The sequence below is a fragment of the Sus scrofa genome, chromosome 12 (genome assembly GCF_054392235.1).
Source record: "Sus scrofa isolate SSC_HxYL_T2T_F1_AM1 chromosome 12, Sscrofa_HxYL_maternal_Yorkshire_Landrace_v2.0, whole genome shotgun sequence".
NCBI classification, from domain to species: Eukaryota; Metazoa; Chordata; class Mammalia; order Artiodactyla; family Suidae; genus Sus; species Sus scrofa.
Genome location: NC_139394.1, coordinates 38,695,720 through 38,712,442, shown reverse-complemented (window position 1 = coordinate 38,712,442; position 16,723 = coordinate 38,695,720). Strand labels below are relative to the sequence as shown.

The 16,723-nt window shown below is 49.9% G+C and overlaps 1 protein-coding gene across 3 annotated transcripts; it reads right to left on the bottom strand.

The window, feature by feature from the left end:
* Positions 1–1,781: 1,781 nt before the first annotated feature.
* DYNLL2 (dynein light chain LC8-type 2) lies at positions 1,782–9,928 on the bottom strand. Of its 3 annotated transcripts, none has more exons than XR_014821264.1 (3): positions 8,709–9,130; positions 5,787–5,925; positions 1,782–3,869 (listed from the first exon to the last, which is right to left on the bottom strand). XR_014821264.1 is itself a non-coding variant. In XM_021067271.2 (3 exons), exons 2-3 carry the CDS (start codon positions 5,916–5,918, stop codon positions 3,732–3,734), a joined length of 270 nt encoding a protein of 89 aa, XP_020922930.1. In that variant the 5' UTR covers positions 5,919–5,925; positions 9,805–9,928; the 3' UTR covers positions 1,782–3,731. The 3 variants fall into 3 exon arrangements, 2 of the variants coding, with proteins under 2 accessions (XP_020922930.1, XP_003131683.1); XM_021067271.2 differs by lacking the exon at positions 8,709–9,130 and adding an exon at positions 9,805–9,928; XM_003131635.6 differs by having other exon boundaries at positions 8,709–8,971.
* Between the last annotated feature and the right edge of the window lie 6,795 nt (positions 9,929–16,723).

The following is a 16,723-nucleotide window of genomic DNA, read 5'->3' as shown; positions in this document are numbered from 1 at the left end:
CAGATGCTGTGCTGAATTAAACTGGGTACGGTAAACAGCGATGGGAGTAGTGCTGCTTCACTTAGGATGTTGGGAGTCCCCTCTGATGAGTGGATGTTTGAGCAAAACCTAAAGGAAGTTAGGGGATAGCTTAGGAGACAGCCACACCTTCAGTCTAGGTTAAAAGACTCGAGTTCTGGGGAGAGACAGTGTGTCCACCGCAACAATTTACTACCATGCTGGTTTGGTTTGCCCCTTAGATTCGTTCTCCACTCCTCTTTCCTGCTATGCTCCCTGGGAGAAGGGGAGCTGACACCTGCAGTTGGCATCCTTGGGTCAGCCTTGCCATCTGCCTGTTAGGTTCACACAAAACCCAGGCCCCAGAAGACTGGAGAACAGGATGGAAGACAGGTGGGATATTAAGGCCCCTTCTTCCTCTGCAGGCAGTTCTGACAGCGGTGGCAGTCTTCTGTGGTGTGATTTCCACCTGCCTCCACTGCCCCTTCTGCAGTCCATGCTCCTCTGTTGCCCCTCCTGGGCCCCATGTGGTGGGGGCTCCTCCTCTCCGGAAGCCTTGTAGCTTTAACCTTCTAGATAAACACCGTGTACCTACCTGTGCAGAAATATGTTGTCCACAGATGCCACCTGGACTGCCTCTCCCATCACAACAGGAGTTTTACCCCTAAAGACACCCATCACAAAATGTGGCCTGTGGCCACCACACTCTCTACCCCCAAAACTCCAGTTCTGACAAATTATTCGTACCAACAAAGGTTGAGGCTTCTCCCCTAGATCCAGCCCAACTTCCTTTGTGAACGACACGGGATCTTCCTCCCTCCAGCATCAATGGCTCGTTTGCCCAGTTTATTTCCTTGACAGTATTTATCACTCACTATTGGCTTTTCAAAGCTTATGTCTGCTCCGCCCACTGGAATGTAGTATGCACTATGAAAGAACAGAACTTCCCTGTTTTGTTCTACACCAACAGCATCCCAGGCCCCAGCATAAAAACTCGAATGTTGGGAGTTCCCGTCTTGGCTCTGCAGTTAATGAATCTGACTAGCAGCTGTGAGGATGCAGGTTTGATCCCTGGGCTTGCTCAGTGGGTTAAGGATCTGATGCTACTGTGGCTGTGCTGTAGGGGGCAGCTGTAGTTACAATTAGACCCCCAGCCTGGGAACCTCCATATGCCATGGGTGTGACCCTAAAAAGCAAAGAAACAAATGTTTTTCAGTGAATAACTAACAGAAATATCTCTGCTCCCTCAAACCCTCCACAAGGGTTGTAGCCATAAGCCCAAACCTCAGTGGCTTAGGGTCAGGGTGGGCAGATCCTCTCAGATGTGTCTCCAGATACTCTAGACTTCTCCAGGTGTATGGGGGCAGGAGCTCCAACTGGGACAACCAGAATAACCCAGGAGTCAGAGACTCATTCAAGTTCTACTTAAAGAGCTTCCATCTTTCTGAAGACCTCCAGTTTCCGCCGGAAACTGGGACCTGGAACTGGAAACTGGGACACAGCATCTATTCTACGGAAGACTGTGGCTCACTGAGCCATCTCCACCAATGACCCAGGAACTCTTGTGGGAGAGTGCTGCTGGTTCGTTTTCCCCCACTTAAGGGGCCCATGCCTAGGCCCTACAACTAAGACCTGATTCAGGCCAATCAGTACCTCTCTGCACAGTACTTCTTTAGCCCCCACTCTACCCCACCCTGGATACCTACCCAACCCATGTGCGACACCACTGCCACCATGCCATTCCCTTTACCCCCCCGCCCCAAGAAACCTAAACAGCTCAGGAGTGCATCAATCGACCTTTAATGTCCAAAAGAGGCGTGGATGCAGAGCATAGGAGATGTGGTGGGGTCTCAACCCCTGCTCCAGAAATGAGGGAGAGATGAACACAAACCAGACATTTCCAACTGGCCACATAAGTCTGGGAGGGCAGGGGGAAACATAGATTTGGACATTCATTAAAAAAGTAAAACCAAAAATCAAGCAGTCTTGTGCCCACCAGAAAGATCTGATATAGGGAACTCACTCACCATCCCAGTCCCCACCCTCCCCTGTCAGCATCAAAAAGAAAGCTCAGCACACACTAAAGGCTTGGGGAGGGGGCATTCTCCTGCCTCCCCACCAATCCCAAGGATGGAGGAAAAAAAAAAATGAGCTGGATCCCTAATCCCCTCCCACCCCCACCCCCCCCACAGCATCAACCCTACACAGAAGAGTTTTTAATGAGATTTCTAAGAATCAACAGCTCAACCAGCAATGACGCCCCCACCACCCCATCCCTGTTTGATCCACAGACAAGATTTCCCAGCGCTCCTCCTGGAATCTCCTCCCACTAGCAGCCCAGCTCTATCCCCTGATTCCTGGCTTCATCACTAAGACTGACCTCCTCCAAAGTTCCCCCAAAGCCCCTCAACAGCCTTTTATCACTTCCATCCCTGCCCCCCAAGAGAGGCTGCCACCACTCACAAAGTCACTTTCCCTCTCCACTGAGACCCAGCTCCAGGGTGGATGGCAGCATGGCCACTCATCCTAGACTATTCTCCTAAAGCCTTCCTGGGAGCAGACGGCCCCAGGGCAAACGGTGTCTAGGCCAGATGGTTAGGGAGGAAGTGGTGATACTCATCTTCACCCCCAAAACAGACACCCTCAGAGTTTTTTTTACATAAAGGCCCCCACACAGAACTAACTGTGCACCCCATCTACCCATACACCCTAGAGATTCCAGTCCTACCCCTCCCTCCCCTCTACCCCAAACCAAGAGACACACACACACTCTCACACACATGAACACAGAGGAGAATTATGGGAGACATTGATTTGGTTTGATTGCTAAGACCTAACTAAGGAACTAGTCACCAGAAATTCCCTTGCCAGCCTACTAACAGGGGCTGCTCTAAGAGAACTTCAGAGGAATGAGAAAACCGAGGGCTAAGCAGGGAGCAGACAGAAGGAGAGAAGAATGAAAAGAAAAGAAAAGAAAAAAAAAAAAGTCAAGCTAATCCTACCCTCGACATCCTCCTAGCATGAGCTCTGGCAGGAAGAATAAAAGAAGGTAATCCACAAAGACACAGCCCTTACTTAGAAACTCTCCTGACAAAGACAGCAAGACAAGTCTGCTCCCCACTCCCACACACCACAGACAAACACGTCTCAGGGCCCCTTAAAGAATCCAGCCCCCGCCCCACCCTCTGCCCCAAGCCGTGGAATCACAGTTCAGTGGAATATTCTCCCTGGTACTAAAATCAATCCCCCTATCCTCCTTTCACTCCCTCCCTCCTTGCCAATCCTAACACTGTCCCCCGGCAGCCTCCCTGGCCCTCCCAAAGCAGCATCCACCACCGGGAAGAGGCAGCTGCACGGTTTTAGTTCCACCTCCAGAAACCTATTTCTTTTCCCCAGCCCTCCTAGTCTTATAGGCTTTGTTGAGGGCTTTTTATTATGTATAGGGAGAGAAAGAGAAAGGGGAAGGGTGGGAGAGATTTCCTAGTGCAATAAACCAAAAAAATTTTTTAAGTCTTGAAAAATAAACATAAAGCAGCCTTCTTCCCCAGGCAACTAAACAGAAAGAAGTTTGGTTTTGTTTACTGCGACATACACATGAAATCGAGTATACAGTCCATGCAGTAGCACAGCCATTGGAGAGGACATCCTGATGCTGGCCCCAGTGCAAAACAGTCCCAGCAATGCCGCCTGCTTGCCATCGATGCCGCCGCCACAGACACCTTCACTGCGGCTACCTAGCCTGACTTGAAGAGGAGGATTGCAACTTGACCCAAGTAAAAATAGATGAAGTGCTTTGTCTCGTGTGTAACATAGCTGCCAAAATTTCGGCCCACGATACAATGCCAGGTAGGGTTATATTTCTTGTCAAATTCCTAAAAGAAGAATAAAAAAAAAAGAGAAGAAAGGTGATTAGGACAGCTGGAAGATGAGAAACCAGAATGACTAATTTAGTTGTTGCTTCACCCCACCCCACCCCCACCCCCTGGCCTCAGTTCTCTGAACCTCAGTAGCTCAGGTTCTATGGCTGGCTAGGACGCTCCTTCCCTCATGAATAATGTACCACCACAAAGGCTCCATTATTTCTCTCTAGCACTTTACACCTGATTATTTCTCTTCATTCTAGCCCACCCTGTGATTCTTCAGCAAGGGAATCAGAAAAGCCAGTGGAATAAAAGACCACTCCAGTGTCACAAAGCATGAGTAAAACAGAGGAGCAAGCCTCCCTGACTGCCGCCCACCACCTCTCACATTCCTAAACCAGCATTCCCAAACACCAAAAACCAGCGACCTAGAGCGAAGCATGGGACCAAACATCAGGAGTACCAGGAAGTAATTCTGGGTCAACGTTAAAGGCCCTCCAGTGTGTCAGGTTCTATGTGGACTGTAAGCTCCAGAACAAAGACCTCAGCCATGAGATCAAGGCAATTCCCTCATTTCTCTCAGGGGTACATGTTCAGCATCAAAGCCAACTAGGAAATCCTTGCCACCTAATCAGATAGGCAGTTCCCTGCCACCCTGTGGACACAACAGGAAACAGATGGCTCAGTTCTAGTTGCATTCTGCCATGATCATGAACAGACAGCAGCCCTCCACCATGGGCCCAGCAATGCTGCCAAACCTAGGGCTCTGTCCCCCAGGTGCTCAACCTACGATGTTTTTAGCCTCGTCACAGCTCCCACACTACATGACTCCAAAAGGTATTAGGAAACAGTGGAAAGGTCATGGGTCACCAAATCAAGCTTTATTCCTGACTAAAGGCTCTGTGTAACATAGGAGAGCACTACAGTCACTTCCTTGGGTCTCATTTTCCCATCAGCAAAACAAGAAAGCAGAACCAGATATAATCTAAGGACTCTTCTGGCTCTGGGAGTCCATAATTCCAGATTTCTTCCTGAACAGGACAGAAAAGCCATCACTCAACAAGGAACCAGAACCCCTAGCAGCCCCGCTGACTCTGCACCCCTTTGATCTGCACACAGAAAAAGTCTCTCAGGACTCGTTCCCCTTTCTCATCCCCTGCATCTGGGTAGGAAAGTTCTGTAAAACTCATGGACACCCTACCACCTGCGTGCACCAAAATGCCATGACTCTTAGGCAACATTGGGATACCAAAAGTGAGACTATGAAAGACTGGGACTATGCCACCAATGGACATGGATCCTCACTGGGAATCAGGGACTCTGGGTACCACCTCTCACTTCTGGCTCAGCTGCTTCCTTACCACGTTAACTATATCCATTCACCCATTCATTCAGGAACTAAGCCTACTGTCCCAATACTGCTCATTTAAAAAATACATACATATACTCAAGCCTACCCTTTCTTAAGACGGTAAGGAGGAGGTAATGGAGTACAAGAATCCTTTTTAAGAGAAAGAAAACCTCCTACATAATGATGATTACTATAGGGATATCCTGCTTTAAAATGATGCAACTTCCTAAAAATTTATATATGATTTTTTCCATTCAAACATCCTTGATCTCATTTTAAATAGTTTTGAATTGGGACAGTTATATTTAATCCTGAAGCTTCACTCTGATGTTCTATAGTCATACAGTTATCTGTAAACACACACACACACTCCAACAGAGTTCCTGTTAACAGCTCTTAAAGTGAATGATTTAGTAAATAAGAATCACTCCCTGAGCTGTCTGCTTTGCCAGTTCTTAGGGTTCTGTTTGCATGGAATATACCTAATGTCCTGTGTCCCCAACTCCAGCCCTCCCTGGGACACAGCTCAGCTATCCACCCCTACCCCTGGACCAGCAGCCACAGCTCTCCTACCACACCTTCTTGATATAGGCAGCAATGTCCTTCTCTATGTTGTACTTCTCCATAGCCTGCGTGGCACAGTCAACGGCATCTTGTTGCATGTCCTCAGACATGTCTGCGTTCTTGATCACTGCCTTCCGGTCAGACATCGTGACACTGCAGAAGAAGCAGAGAGATGAGGTTGCAACCCCATACTCTGGGCATGAACTGTAGCAGATGGGTGTGGGGCCTCCTTGGGGGAGGCAAACACAGAAGGTTAGGGCAGCAGAAAACACAGACATGAGGCATTAGAAGAGGGAACTCCTAAGATTTTAGCAGAGACATGATCACCTAGCCTGAGAAACAAAAGGTAAATAATAAGACATAATAAACCATCAATTTTTACCACATATAAAATGAGGCTTTTCCAACTCTAAATTTAACTATTTCCATTATTTTTTAATAGCACCAATAGCCAAGATATTACAATGTACCATCGATCAGTTGTGTCCTTGAGCAAGTTACTTAACCTTTGTGCTATCGTTCCACCATCTTAAAATGGGGACTTCAGAGTTAACCCGCGGGTAAACCAGGTGGTTTTAACACTTGAACATAATAAGCCCTTGATTTAATGACCATTATTACATCACTGGTATCACAGTGGAAAGATGAATCAGGCTTGCCTTCTGGTCCTGTGAACTCTTGTGGTTTTGGATAAATCACTTCATCTTTTTGCATTTGATTATTTCCATTTTAGCAACAAGGATAGTTCTCTATCAGAGGTTGTTAGGATAAGGATTAAAGTTATATGAGAACATTGCAAGCAAGGACAATCTATATACAGTGGTCTATCACATTAGTCAGATTCAGCCTGACACCTGCTTTTGTAAATAGATTTATAGAAACACACTCCAATGGCAGAGTTGAGCAGTTACAAGAAACTATATGACCTTTAAAACCTAAAACATTATCTGGCCCTTCACAGAAATATTGCCAAACTCTAGGTTACCAATGCCCAGTGGTGACAGAGACAACAAAAGGTGAAGAATTCTTATTTTAACAGCACTGTTTTGTATCCCTGCCATCTAAGCCATGGCATTCATCCTATAGCAACCAGAGTTCCAGGGCGGACCCTTGCAGGGTCCCTTCTTAGGATGACAGAAATTCCAAAAGGACTGGCCAGGACCTGCCTGGCAGTCTATAACAAGTGAGGTGCTATGCAGGAGCAGAGGAGATGAACTGCAAAATTCTATCCTCTGTCCTTGACCAGAGTCCCATCCCAAAGAGCAGTAGCAATCCGCCCCACTCCTTACACACAACTACTCTCCAAATTGCCCAGCAGACAAAAGATGCTGTCATTCCAGCCCTGTCTGATACAAGCTACACATGGACCTGTCTGCTCAAGGACAGGAATGCTATCATTCCAGACCACCTTGATCTGAGTTCCCGTTAGCCTATGGGCTGAAAAAAGCAGAATTCATGACTACTTCTTCGGCCTGCACCAGATGTGAAAAACGTAGGCATACCAAGCAGCCCTTCAGTGCATCTGGGGCACCTTTGTCCCGCATCGTCAAATTAAGGAGGGCCGGTTCCACTTCAGTAAAGGCTGGCAGGGCAAAAGGTTAATGTCCCAGCAACCTCTGCTTCCACACTCCGGAGAGGAAAAGTCAGAGCCTTAAGAGGAGTCCATGAGCATCAGCTGGGGTTGAGGAAAAGATCAGGAGAACCCTGTTCAAGGCCTACCTATTCCAGCTGGGGAAAATCAACATCTTCATTTTAAAAAGCAATGTTGAAGTAACACAGCAACTTCAAAGGGTCTGAGCAAAGGCCGAGGGAGTGGCGCAGAATGTTCTATTACAAGGCTCCTTAAGTGTCAAGAAAACGAGTGTCACCTGGTGGCCTATCCTAGGTTACCACTCAGAAGGGGGCACTGTTTACAAATGGGTTGGGTGGGGGTGGGGCTTGGTTAAAACTGTATGAAATCAGCCCCCGGCAAGCTCACCTGCTCCACTGCCTCATTTCGCCCCCCCCCCGCCCCAAAGTCCAAAGGAACAACTTTGTCACAGTAATTAGAAGCCACCTTACCCTCCAGAAGAGCCTGCAGTTACATAATGTTGGTCTTGTGACTACAATGCCACAATTCTTCACCCCCGGCCCCCAGGCGTTTGAGTGTTGAGGCCGAGCCCCAGCCTCCCCTGTCCAAGGTGCCGGTGAGGAAAGGACAGGGAGGGGCCGGTGTAGCCCCTCCTCCCTGAGAGAAAAATAAAAGCCAGGAACCTGGGCCTCCAGATTGAAGGATGACCAGAGGGCCCCAGGCCAGCTGCCTCAGTCACGAGCCAAGGGCTCCTCTGAAAGGCGAAGAGAGCACTCCAGGACAGCTCCCCTTCCTCCATCCCCGGCCCTGCGACAAAAAGGCCGAGCCTCCGAACGACACCGCCCGCCCTCCCCAGCCCCCAACGCACAAACGCCTGTATTACCAAGCCTTCGGATCCCCAAGGGGCCGCCTCCCTCCACCACCCCATCCTCCAGAGGGCTGCGGTCCCGAAGGCCAGCACCAGGGCCCAGAGAAAGCATCCTCCCCCCCCCCCCCGCGCCCCGGCCCCCACCTCCGCCCTGCCGGCCGGCCGCCCTCCCCCGCCTGGCCTGGAGCAGCGCCGGAGTGACTGGCGTCCTCCCTGCAGGAAGGACGCCCCAGAGGGTGGCGGCAGCGGCGGGAGGAGCCGCGTCACGCCCGAGTCCGCTCCACCGCTCTCCCCCGGCCCCGACACCAGGGGCCTCCGCGCGGCGCAGGGAGACTCCCGGGGGACTGGGGGGGGGGCACACCTCCGCAGCCCGGGGCCCCGGCCGCGCCCCCAGGGTCGCGAGGGCACAGGGTGGTGCAGCCCTGGGCGGGAGAGGTGCCGGCGGCGTCACGCCGAAACCCGCCCGGCTCCGGGCCGCCGCCCCCACCCACCGCTCACCTTCACGGAGGCGAGTCCGCACCAGGCCCCGGGGGAGCAGCGATGGCCTGAGGCAGGGCGCGGGCAGGGCGGTGTACCCTCGGCTCCTCCGGCAGCAGCCGCCGCCGCCGCCGCCGCGGTCTCCGGCTCCCGCAGGCCCGGGCCGAGCGCCGCCGTCCGCCCTCGAGCTTTCCCGGCCGCCCGCGCTCCGCCTCGCGCCCGCTTGCCCGCCCGCTGGCCCCGCTCCGCGTTGACGCTTCACAGCTCCGCTCCGCTCTGCCGCTGAGCTCGCCCGACGCGCGGCCCCCCCTGAAATAGCGCCCCGCCCCCGCCCCCCCGCCGCGCGCGCCGCCGTCCGCGCTCCCCATTGGCTGCGCCCGCCCGGCCCCGCACTGCGGGCTTCTCCCCGCGCCGCTCTCGCCCCACATCTTGTTTCCTCCCACAATGCCTCGGGGCGGAGGGAGGGGGGTGGGGAGGGGGAGCGGGAAAGGGGTGGGGGAGGGAGACTTGGCCTTAAGGAGAAAAAAAAGAATACAAGACCCCCCCCTCCACCCGGGGCTGGAGAGGCCAGGCCTAAAAAGGCATAAAGAGGCGAAGTTCAGAGAGAGGGAAAGAGAGGGAGGGGCGTAAAGACCCCAATCCGAGGGAGAATAAAGGGAAGAGAGGGGAATGGAGAGTTCCCTCTCCATTCCTTCCCAAAACCGTGGGAAGGTAAGAACTGCCAGGCCTGCCAGTCTTACCGAGAGGTGAAGCCGTAAAGAGCCCCAGGGCTCCCCTCCCCTCACTTTCTGGGAAGGCCCCTTCCCCATCCTGCTCAGCCTTTGTTCCAGAGCCTCAAGGCCGCAGGACCCAAGTTCCCATCTGGGGCCCCAGCTGCTATTTATCTTTGAGAGCAAAGGAGGCAAGCCCTAAGCGCAGTTGTGAGAAGGGCGATTTGTCTTTGGCCCACAGGCCCCGAAGAGAGATGAGAGTAGCCATTTCTGGTCAGTCGGCCCCTACCAGTCTGGTTAGGCAAGACTGAAGCGTGTGGAAACAACCCTTTTGGTTTGCAGAGGTGCAAACCAAAGCACGCTCAGCTGCCAGGGGCCTTAAAATTCACCCCATCCATATTCCTCACCTTGTAAAGGACAGAAACAAGGAACAGAGAGGGCAGAGCTTTTGCCAGGTCACCAAAGGTCTGGCCTGGACTTGGCTTCTAGGCTGAAAAGTGGCCCTTTTAGGCAGCAGCCCCTCTGATGGCTGGAACAGGCTGTTTGTGGGAGTGTGTATAAAGGCCTGGGCACACTGGGGGCGGGGGATGCCTGCCCTCGGCTCCACCCCACCCCACCCACCTCCAGAGAAGAACAGGAAACAGCTGCTCTTTTCTTCCCCTGTGTTTCACAACAGTGTCTACCTAAAGGAATGGTGAGCGTCTTTATTGAGAGCCAAGCACTTGGGCCACACAGTGAGGATTCAGAAGCTTCTGATCATTCCTATCAGTTTCCCTTCGTGGTCGGGAAGTCAGACTTGTTCTGGCCCTGGCCTGCTCTGATTTGGAGCTTCGTAATTTAGTGTTCATTATGTGCTGGGGGAAAAATCTGGAAAATGATTCCTTCCCACTTCTGCTTTCTCAGCCTACTCTATCATCTTGCAGCCTCAATCAGGAGATTTCAAAAGAAATAGGCAAAGCCTGAGGGGCCCCCTCAACCAAGGGTATTCTGATGTCAGCCTCTTGTGAATGAATGAGGGGCGGGGCACACATGGGGAGAAAAAAGCTGCCTCTTAAAGGAGTTAGTGAGGTGCCCGCAATTACACAGCTGGTCAAGGGCAGTATTTGATTCCAGGCTATCTGTCCCAGTGTCTACACTTTTAGCCTTTCCACTGCCCTCCCCCTGACCGAGAGAATGTAAACCAGGGGTTGGGTGCAGTTCCTGTCGTGGCTCAGTGGTTAACGAATCCGACTAGGAACCATGAGGTTGCGGGTTCGGTCCCTGGCTTGCTCAATGGGTTAAAGATCTGGCATTGCCGTGAGCTGTGGTGTAGGTCACAGACGCTGTTTGGATCCCACATTGCTGTAGCCCTGGCCTAGGCCAGCAGCTACAGCTCCGATTAGACCCCTAGCCTGGGAACCTCCATATGTTGCAGGAACGGCCCTAGAAAAGACAAAAAATAAATAAACTATATCACCATTTCCTAAGCTTATCTGACTCCAAAGACCTTTCTTATCCAACTATTAACATCTCCAGGAGTTCATGTCGTGGCTCAGTGGTTAACGAACACAACTAGCATCCATGAGGACTCGGGTTTGATCCCTGGCCTTACTCAATGGGTCAAGGATCCGGCGTTGCCATCAGCTGTGGTGTAGGTCACAGATGCAGCTCGGATCCTGCGTTGCTATGGCTCTGATGTAGGCTGCCAGCCATAGCTCCGATTGGACCCCTAGCCTGGGAACCTCCATATGCTCAGAGTGCGGCCGTGAAAAAGACAAAAAGACCAAAAAATAAAATAAAATAAAATAAAGCATATCTAGGAACTACTACTCCATGGGACACAGTTTGGGAAACGTGTGCTATGTTAATGACTGCTATTTAAGTAAGCTGCTTACTGTTAAGGATAATTACTACGCAACACAATAACATATAATTAAGTTCTACTTAACTTGGTGGACATTTCTTTTTGATGCTGCTATATGTTCGTGATTGCCCAGTTTTCTGTAAGAGAGCCATGTCTTAAGATTTCAAAATCAACTTGGGCGCATATGGAGGTTCCCAGGCTAGGGGTCCAGTCGGAGCCACAGACAGAGCCACAGCCACGCAGGATCCGAGCCGCATCTGCAACCTACACCACAGCTCTCGGCAATGCCGGATCCTTAACAGGTGTCAAACCTGCGTCCTCATAGATGCTAGGTTAAAAAAAACAAATAATAATATCTGCTTTATAGAGTTATGAGAAAAATGCATGAAAAACTCTTGGCACAATGCCCAGTCCATTTAAGTGATTAATAAATGTTAGCTATCATCAACATCTCTCTTCCAGGTTTGTTTCCCTTTCCCGTCTTTCTCATCTCAGGTCACAGCCCCCTTATCCACCCAGGTGCGGAGTCAGAAACCTGCCAGCCCCCCTGTGTCTCTCCCTCCCCTACCACACCTCCATCATCACTCAACTTCCTGGCTTTCTTTTTTTTTTTTTTTTTTTTTTTTTGTCTTTTTGCCTTTTCTAGGGCCACTCCTGCGGCATATGGAGGTTCCCAGACTAGGGATCCAGTCGGAGCTGTAGCCACTGGCCTACGCCAGAGCCACAGCAATGTGGGATCTGAGTCAGGTCTGCGACCCACACCACAGCTCACAGCCACACCAGATCCTTAACCCACTGAGCAAGGCCAGGGATCGAACCTGCAACCTCATGTTCCTAGTCATATTCGCTAACCACTGAGCCACGATGGGAACTCCAACTTCCTGGCTTTCTGTAGCCCCTGCCCTCTCGTTAGGACTGCCTGCTCATGAATACTCTGCCTGCATCTGGCACTCAGCATCACTTCCAGCTGGTTCCCAGCCCCCGTTCTTGGCTGCTCCTACCCGACATGGACCCTGCAGTGATCTATCTAAAATGCAAATCTCCCAGGCACTTCCCTCGTTCCTGCTCAGAAAAAAGACCATGCTCTTTCCCATAATAACCCATCTCTTCTTCCCCTACCCCTCTGCAACCACACACGCTGGTGCTGGGCCTTCCTGCCTCATCTCCTCACACTTCCCATCTCCCTCTTCAGGCTCTAGTAACACCATCCGCTGTTGCCTGTGGTTTCCCCCACACCCAGATTCCACACCTTTATTCCTGTGGTTCTCTTGCCTGTGAGGCATGTGGCTTTCTTTCCTGCCTAACGTTTTGTCTTCTACGGAGCCTTCCCTGAATCCCCCTCCTCTGTGTTTCTCCGTGGAACATCCAGGGCTTTTCACTGATCTCATTCTTTTTTTTGGCCACCTGTGCAGCATGCAGAATTTCCCAGGCTTGGAGTTCCTGTTGTGGCGCAGCAGAAACGAATCCAACTAGGAACTGTGAGGTTGCGGGTTCGATCCTTGGCCTTGCTCAGCGGGTCGAGGATCCAGCGTTGCTGTGAGCTGTGGTGTAGGTGGCAGACCCAGCTCGGATCTGGCGTTGTTGTGGCTGTGGTGTAGGCCAGCGACTACCGGTCTGCTGAGACCCCTAGCCTGGGAACCTCCGTATGCCACAGATGCGGCCCTAAAAAAAAGCAAAAAAAAAAAAAAAAAAAAAAGAATTCCCCAGGCTTGGGATCAGGGTTCAGCCCATGCCACAGCAGTGACCCAAGCCACAGCAGGAATAACCTTGGATCCTTAACCACGTGGCCGCCAGGGAACTGTCACTGACCACGTTCTGTTAGACTTGTCTGTCATGTTTGTTGTTCCGGGCAGGCAGGGATCACATTATTTATGTGGGGGCTGCAGGAGCTGACACGGTTCTTGGAACATGGGAAATTCTCTGTATTAGTTAAACTGATCATGCCCATCAATGGCTGAAAATCCAGCTTGGAAGGACACACTTCATCCCTTCTCCACTCAGAAAACCTTGTCCGGGCTCTTCCATCTCTTTCCCTAGAACCAGCAATGCAATCTGTTTACACTGGGCCTTCCTGCCCAGTGCAAGTTGCTAGTTAAGGTAAATCATTATCAGCCCTGGGGAAAGTCCAAGCCTGATTTCTGAATTGCTTTCCTCCTCATACCCTCTGGCTTTGGGGCTGATATCCTTAGACCTTACATTTCCCACCCCAGCTGACCGAGTCATCTAGAGAAAAGAGACCATGGCAGTGACAGAGGTCATCCCACCAGACCCTTTAGCTGTTGACCCTTTAGCCTTGAGAGCTCCAGGAGGATGGAGAAGGGTGGGAACACACACACAGACACTCCGATTGCCACGCAAACCCTGGTGCCAGTCCCTTCTGCCAAGCCCCACTAGGAAAACCTAAGGAAGAAACAATGTGACCAGAACTACTGGAATTTGCCCCAATTCCTTGCTAATTTCTTGGGTCACTTTGCAAGACATACTTCCCTAGGCAACCATTTACCAAACCCCAAATATTGCCCCTCCCCCTCCCCCTCCTCCCCAATCCCCTGAAACTTAGAGGAGCCAGCCAAGGTCACCCACATGACTGGGAGCTGGTGAGGTGAGCACTGGACTGGGAGTCAAAGGAGAAGTCCTAAGCCCAGTTTGTCTCTGGTCAAATCATTTCTCTAAGGTTCTTATCAGCCCCAAAGTCTATGATTCTCATATTTCAATACCCCATTCCAAAGAACACATTCCCTGTGGATGGAATGAATTTCTCAGGCTGGGAGCCTCTATCTCAGGCCATGTTTAAATGCCCTTTTTCTGAGTTTCCATTGTGGCTCAGCGGGTTCTTTCTCTTGTTCACACAGTCCTAATCCAAAGAGCTGTTCTCTACACTCAACCACTCAGTAAAGTTGGGATAAAATTTTTGTTCATCTTTTATTCCCTCAACTAACATAGCAACTTGACATAGTTAAGATTTAATGACTCTTTATGGAGTTCCTGTTGTGGCGCGGCGGAAATGAATCCGACTAGCAACCATGAGGTGGCAGGTTCGATCCCTGGCCTCGCTCAGTGGGTTAAGGATCCAGTGTTGCCGTGAGCTGTGATGTAGGTTGCAGATGCGGCTCGGATCCCCTGTTGCTGTGGCTCTGGAGTGGGCTGGCGACTACAGCTCTGTTTAGACGCCTAGACTTGGAACCTCCATATGCCACGGGTGAGGGCCTAAAAAGGACAAAAAGACCAAAAAAAAAAAAAAAAAAAAAAAAAAAGATTTAATGACTCTTTAGCGCTTCAGTTAAAATTTAAGGGAGGGAGTCCCTGTCATGGCTCAGTGGAAATGAATCTGACTAGCATCCATGAGGATGCCAGTTCAGTTCCTGGCCTTGCTCAGTGGGTTAAGGATACGGTGTTGCCATGAGCTTGTGGTGTAGGTTGTAGATGCGGCTTGGATCTGGCATTGTTGTGGTATAGGCCAGCAGCTGTAGCTCCAATTCGACCCCTAGCCTGGGAACTTTGATAGGCCACAGGTGTGGCCCTAAAAAGACAGAAAGATAAAATAAAATAAAATAAAATAAAATAAAATAAAATAAAATAAAATAAAATAAAATAAAATAAAATAAAATAAAACAAAGCAAATGGTTACCAAGAAGGAAACAAAGAGAAGATGGAAGCAGTGGTTTCTGGGTCATGACAACTTATAATTTAGGAGTCTTCCTCCTTCATTGTCTGGACAATTCTAAGGAATCCTGCCCCCTGACATGGGAGAACCAAGGATATGGAACGTATCAGCCCTTGGACATCCAACTTAGGGTTCTGGGGTGCAAGAAACACAGGAAGAACAAAACAGGACCTGAATAGCTCCCCCTGACTCCAGGGAGCAGGAGCCATGGAATAGTTTCCCCAGGGCACCCCGGTGTGGCACATCACTGGCTCTTTCCTCGAGTCACCCTACTTTCAATGCGAATTCCCAAAGAAGGGCATCTGAATGGACAAATTGGGTCATGAGACCACCTTTGGGTCATGGAAATGAAGGACAGCCTGACAGAAGGAAAAGCCACACGCAGTCACATGAAGCAGGAAAAAGGGTACTGGGCGGGCAAAACCCACAGAGAACCTCAAGGGCGGGAGCCGAGGTTATAGAGGGAGATCCTTGTCCCCACTGCCATAAAAACCTGCACTGTGCTCCCTCATGCTCAGTCCCTTGGAGGGTGCGGGAAATGTTGAAATGAGCTCTAAAAAATGAGGTCCGCACAAGTTTGCCTCCCTTTTTGAGGACAATTTTGGAAGCAAACCCTGTCTTTTCAGGCAGAATGTGGTATAGTCCAGTTGGCAAAACTTTTTTAAAAATATTCTCACTAGGAAATGGAGACCCACCTTACGTCTCAATGTAATAAGGTAATTGTGTGTGTGTGTGTGTGTGTGTGTGTGTGTGTATACACACATATTCACACTATATATACACACACACAGAGAACAACTTTATATGTGTGTTATTACTTATATATATATATAAGGTAATTGTATATATATATGCTATATATATACATACACATATATATGAAACAACTTTATTGAGATATAGTTCACATACCATGAAATTCATCTTTTGTTTTGTTTTGTGTTTTAGGGCCGTACTTGCAGCATATGGAGGTTTCCAGGCTAGGGGTCGAATTGGAGCCACAGCCACCAGCCTATGCCACAGCCACAGCAACGTGGAATCCGAGCTGGTCTGTGACCTACACCACAGCTCACGGCAACACCAGATCTCCAACCCACTGAGCAAAGCCAGGAATCGAACCCGAATCTTCATGGATACTAGACAGATTCGTTTCCACTTCGCCATGATGGGAATTCATCTTTTTTAAGTGCACCATTCAGTGGTTTTTAGTGTATTCATAGAGCTGAGCAACCATCACCATTTTATCTAATTTTAGAACATTTTCACCGCCTCAAAAAGAAATCCCAGGGGAGTTCCCGGTGTGGCTTAGCAAGTTACAAACCAATGAGTATCCATGAGGATGCGGGTTTGATCCCTGGCCGTGTTCAGTGGGTTAAGGATTTGGCGTTGCCATGAGCTGTGGTGTAGGTTGCAGACGAGGCTTGGATCCCAAATTGCTGTGGCTGTGGCTTAGGCCAGCAGCTCCACCTCCAATTTGACCACTAGCCTGGGAACTTCCATATGCTGCTGCTCTAAAAAGCAAAAAAAAAAAAAAAAAAAAAAAGAAAAGAAAAGAAAAGAAAAGAAAGAAAGAAAGAGAAAATCCCATGCTCATTGGCAGTCATGCCTTGTCCCCCTGCTTCGATCCCCGCTAATCTACTTTCTGTCTCTATGAATTTGCCTATTCTGGACCTTTCATATAAATAGAATCATAAAGTATATGATTATATTCTTTTGTAGCTGTCTTATTTTACTTTGTATAATGTTTTCAAAAGTCACCCATGGTGTAGCACGACTCTGCTTCTTTCCTTTTTATGGCTGGTGAATATTTCATTGTATG

Excerpts from the sequence above, each read along its gene's own strand:
- DYNLL2 (XM_021067271.2), bottom strand. The coding sequence starts at position 5,918 with ATGTCTGACCGGAAGGCAGTGATCAAGAACGCAGACATGTCTGAGGAC. Across the intron at positions 3,870-5,786 it reads TTGCTGCCTATATCAAGAAG|GAATTTGACAAGAAATATAA; the intron begins GTGTGGTAGGAG and ends TTCTTCTTTTAG.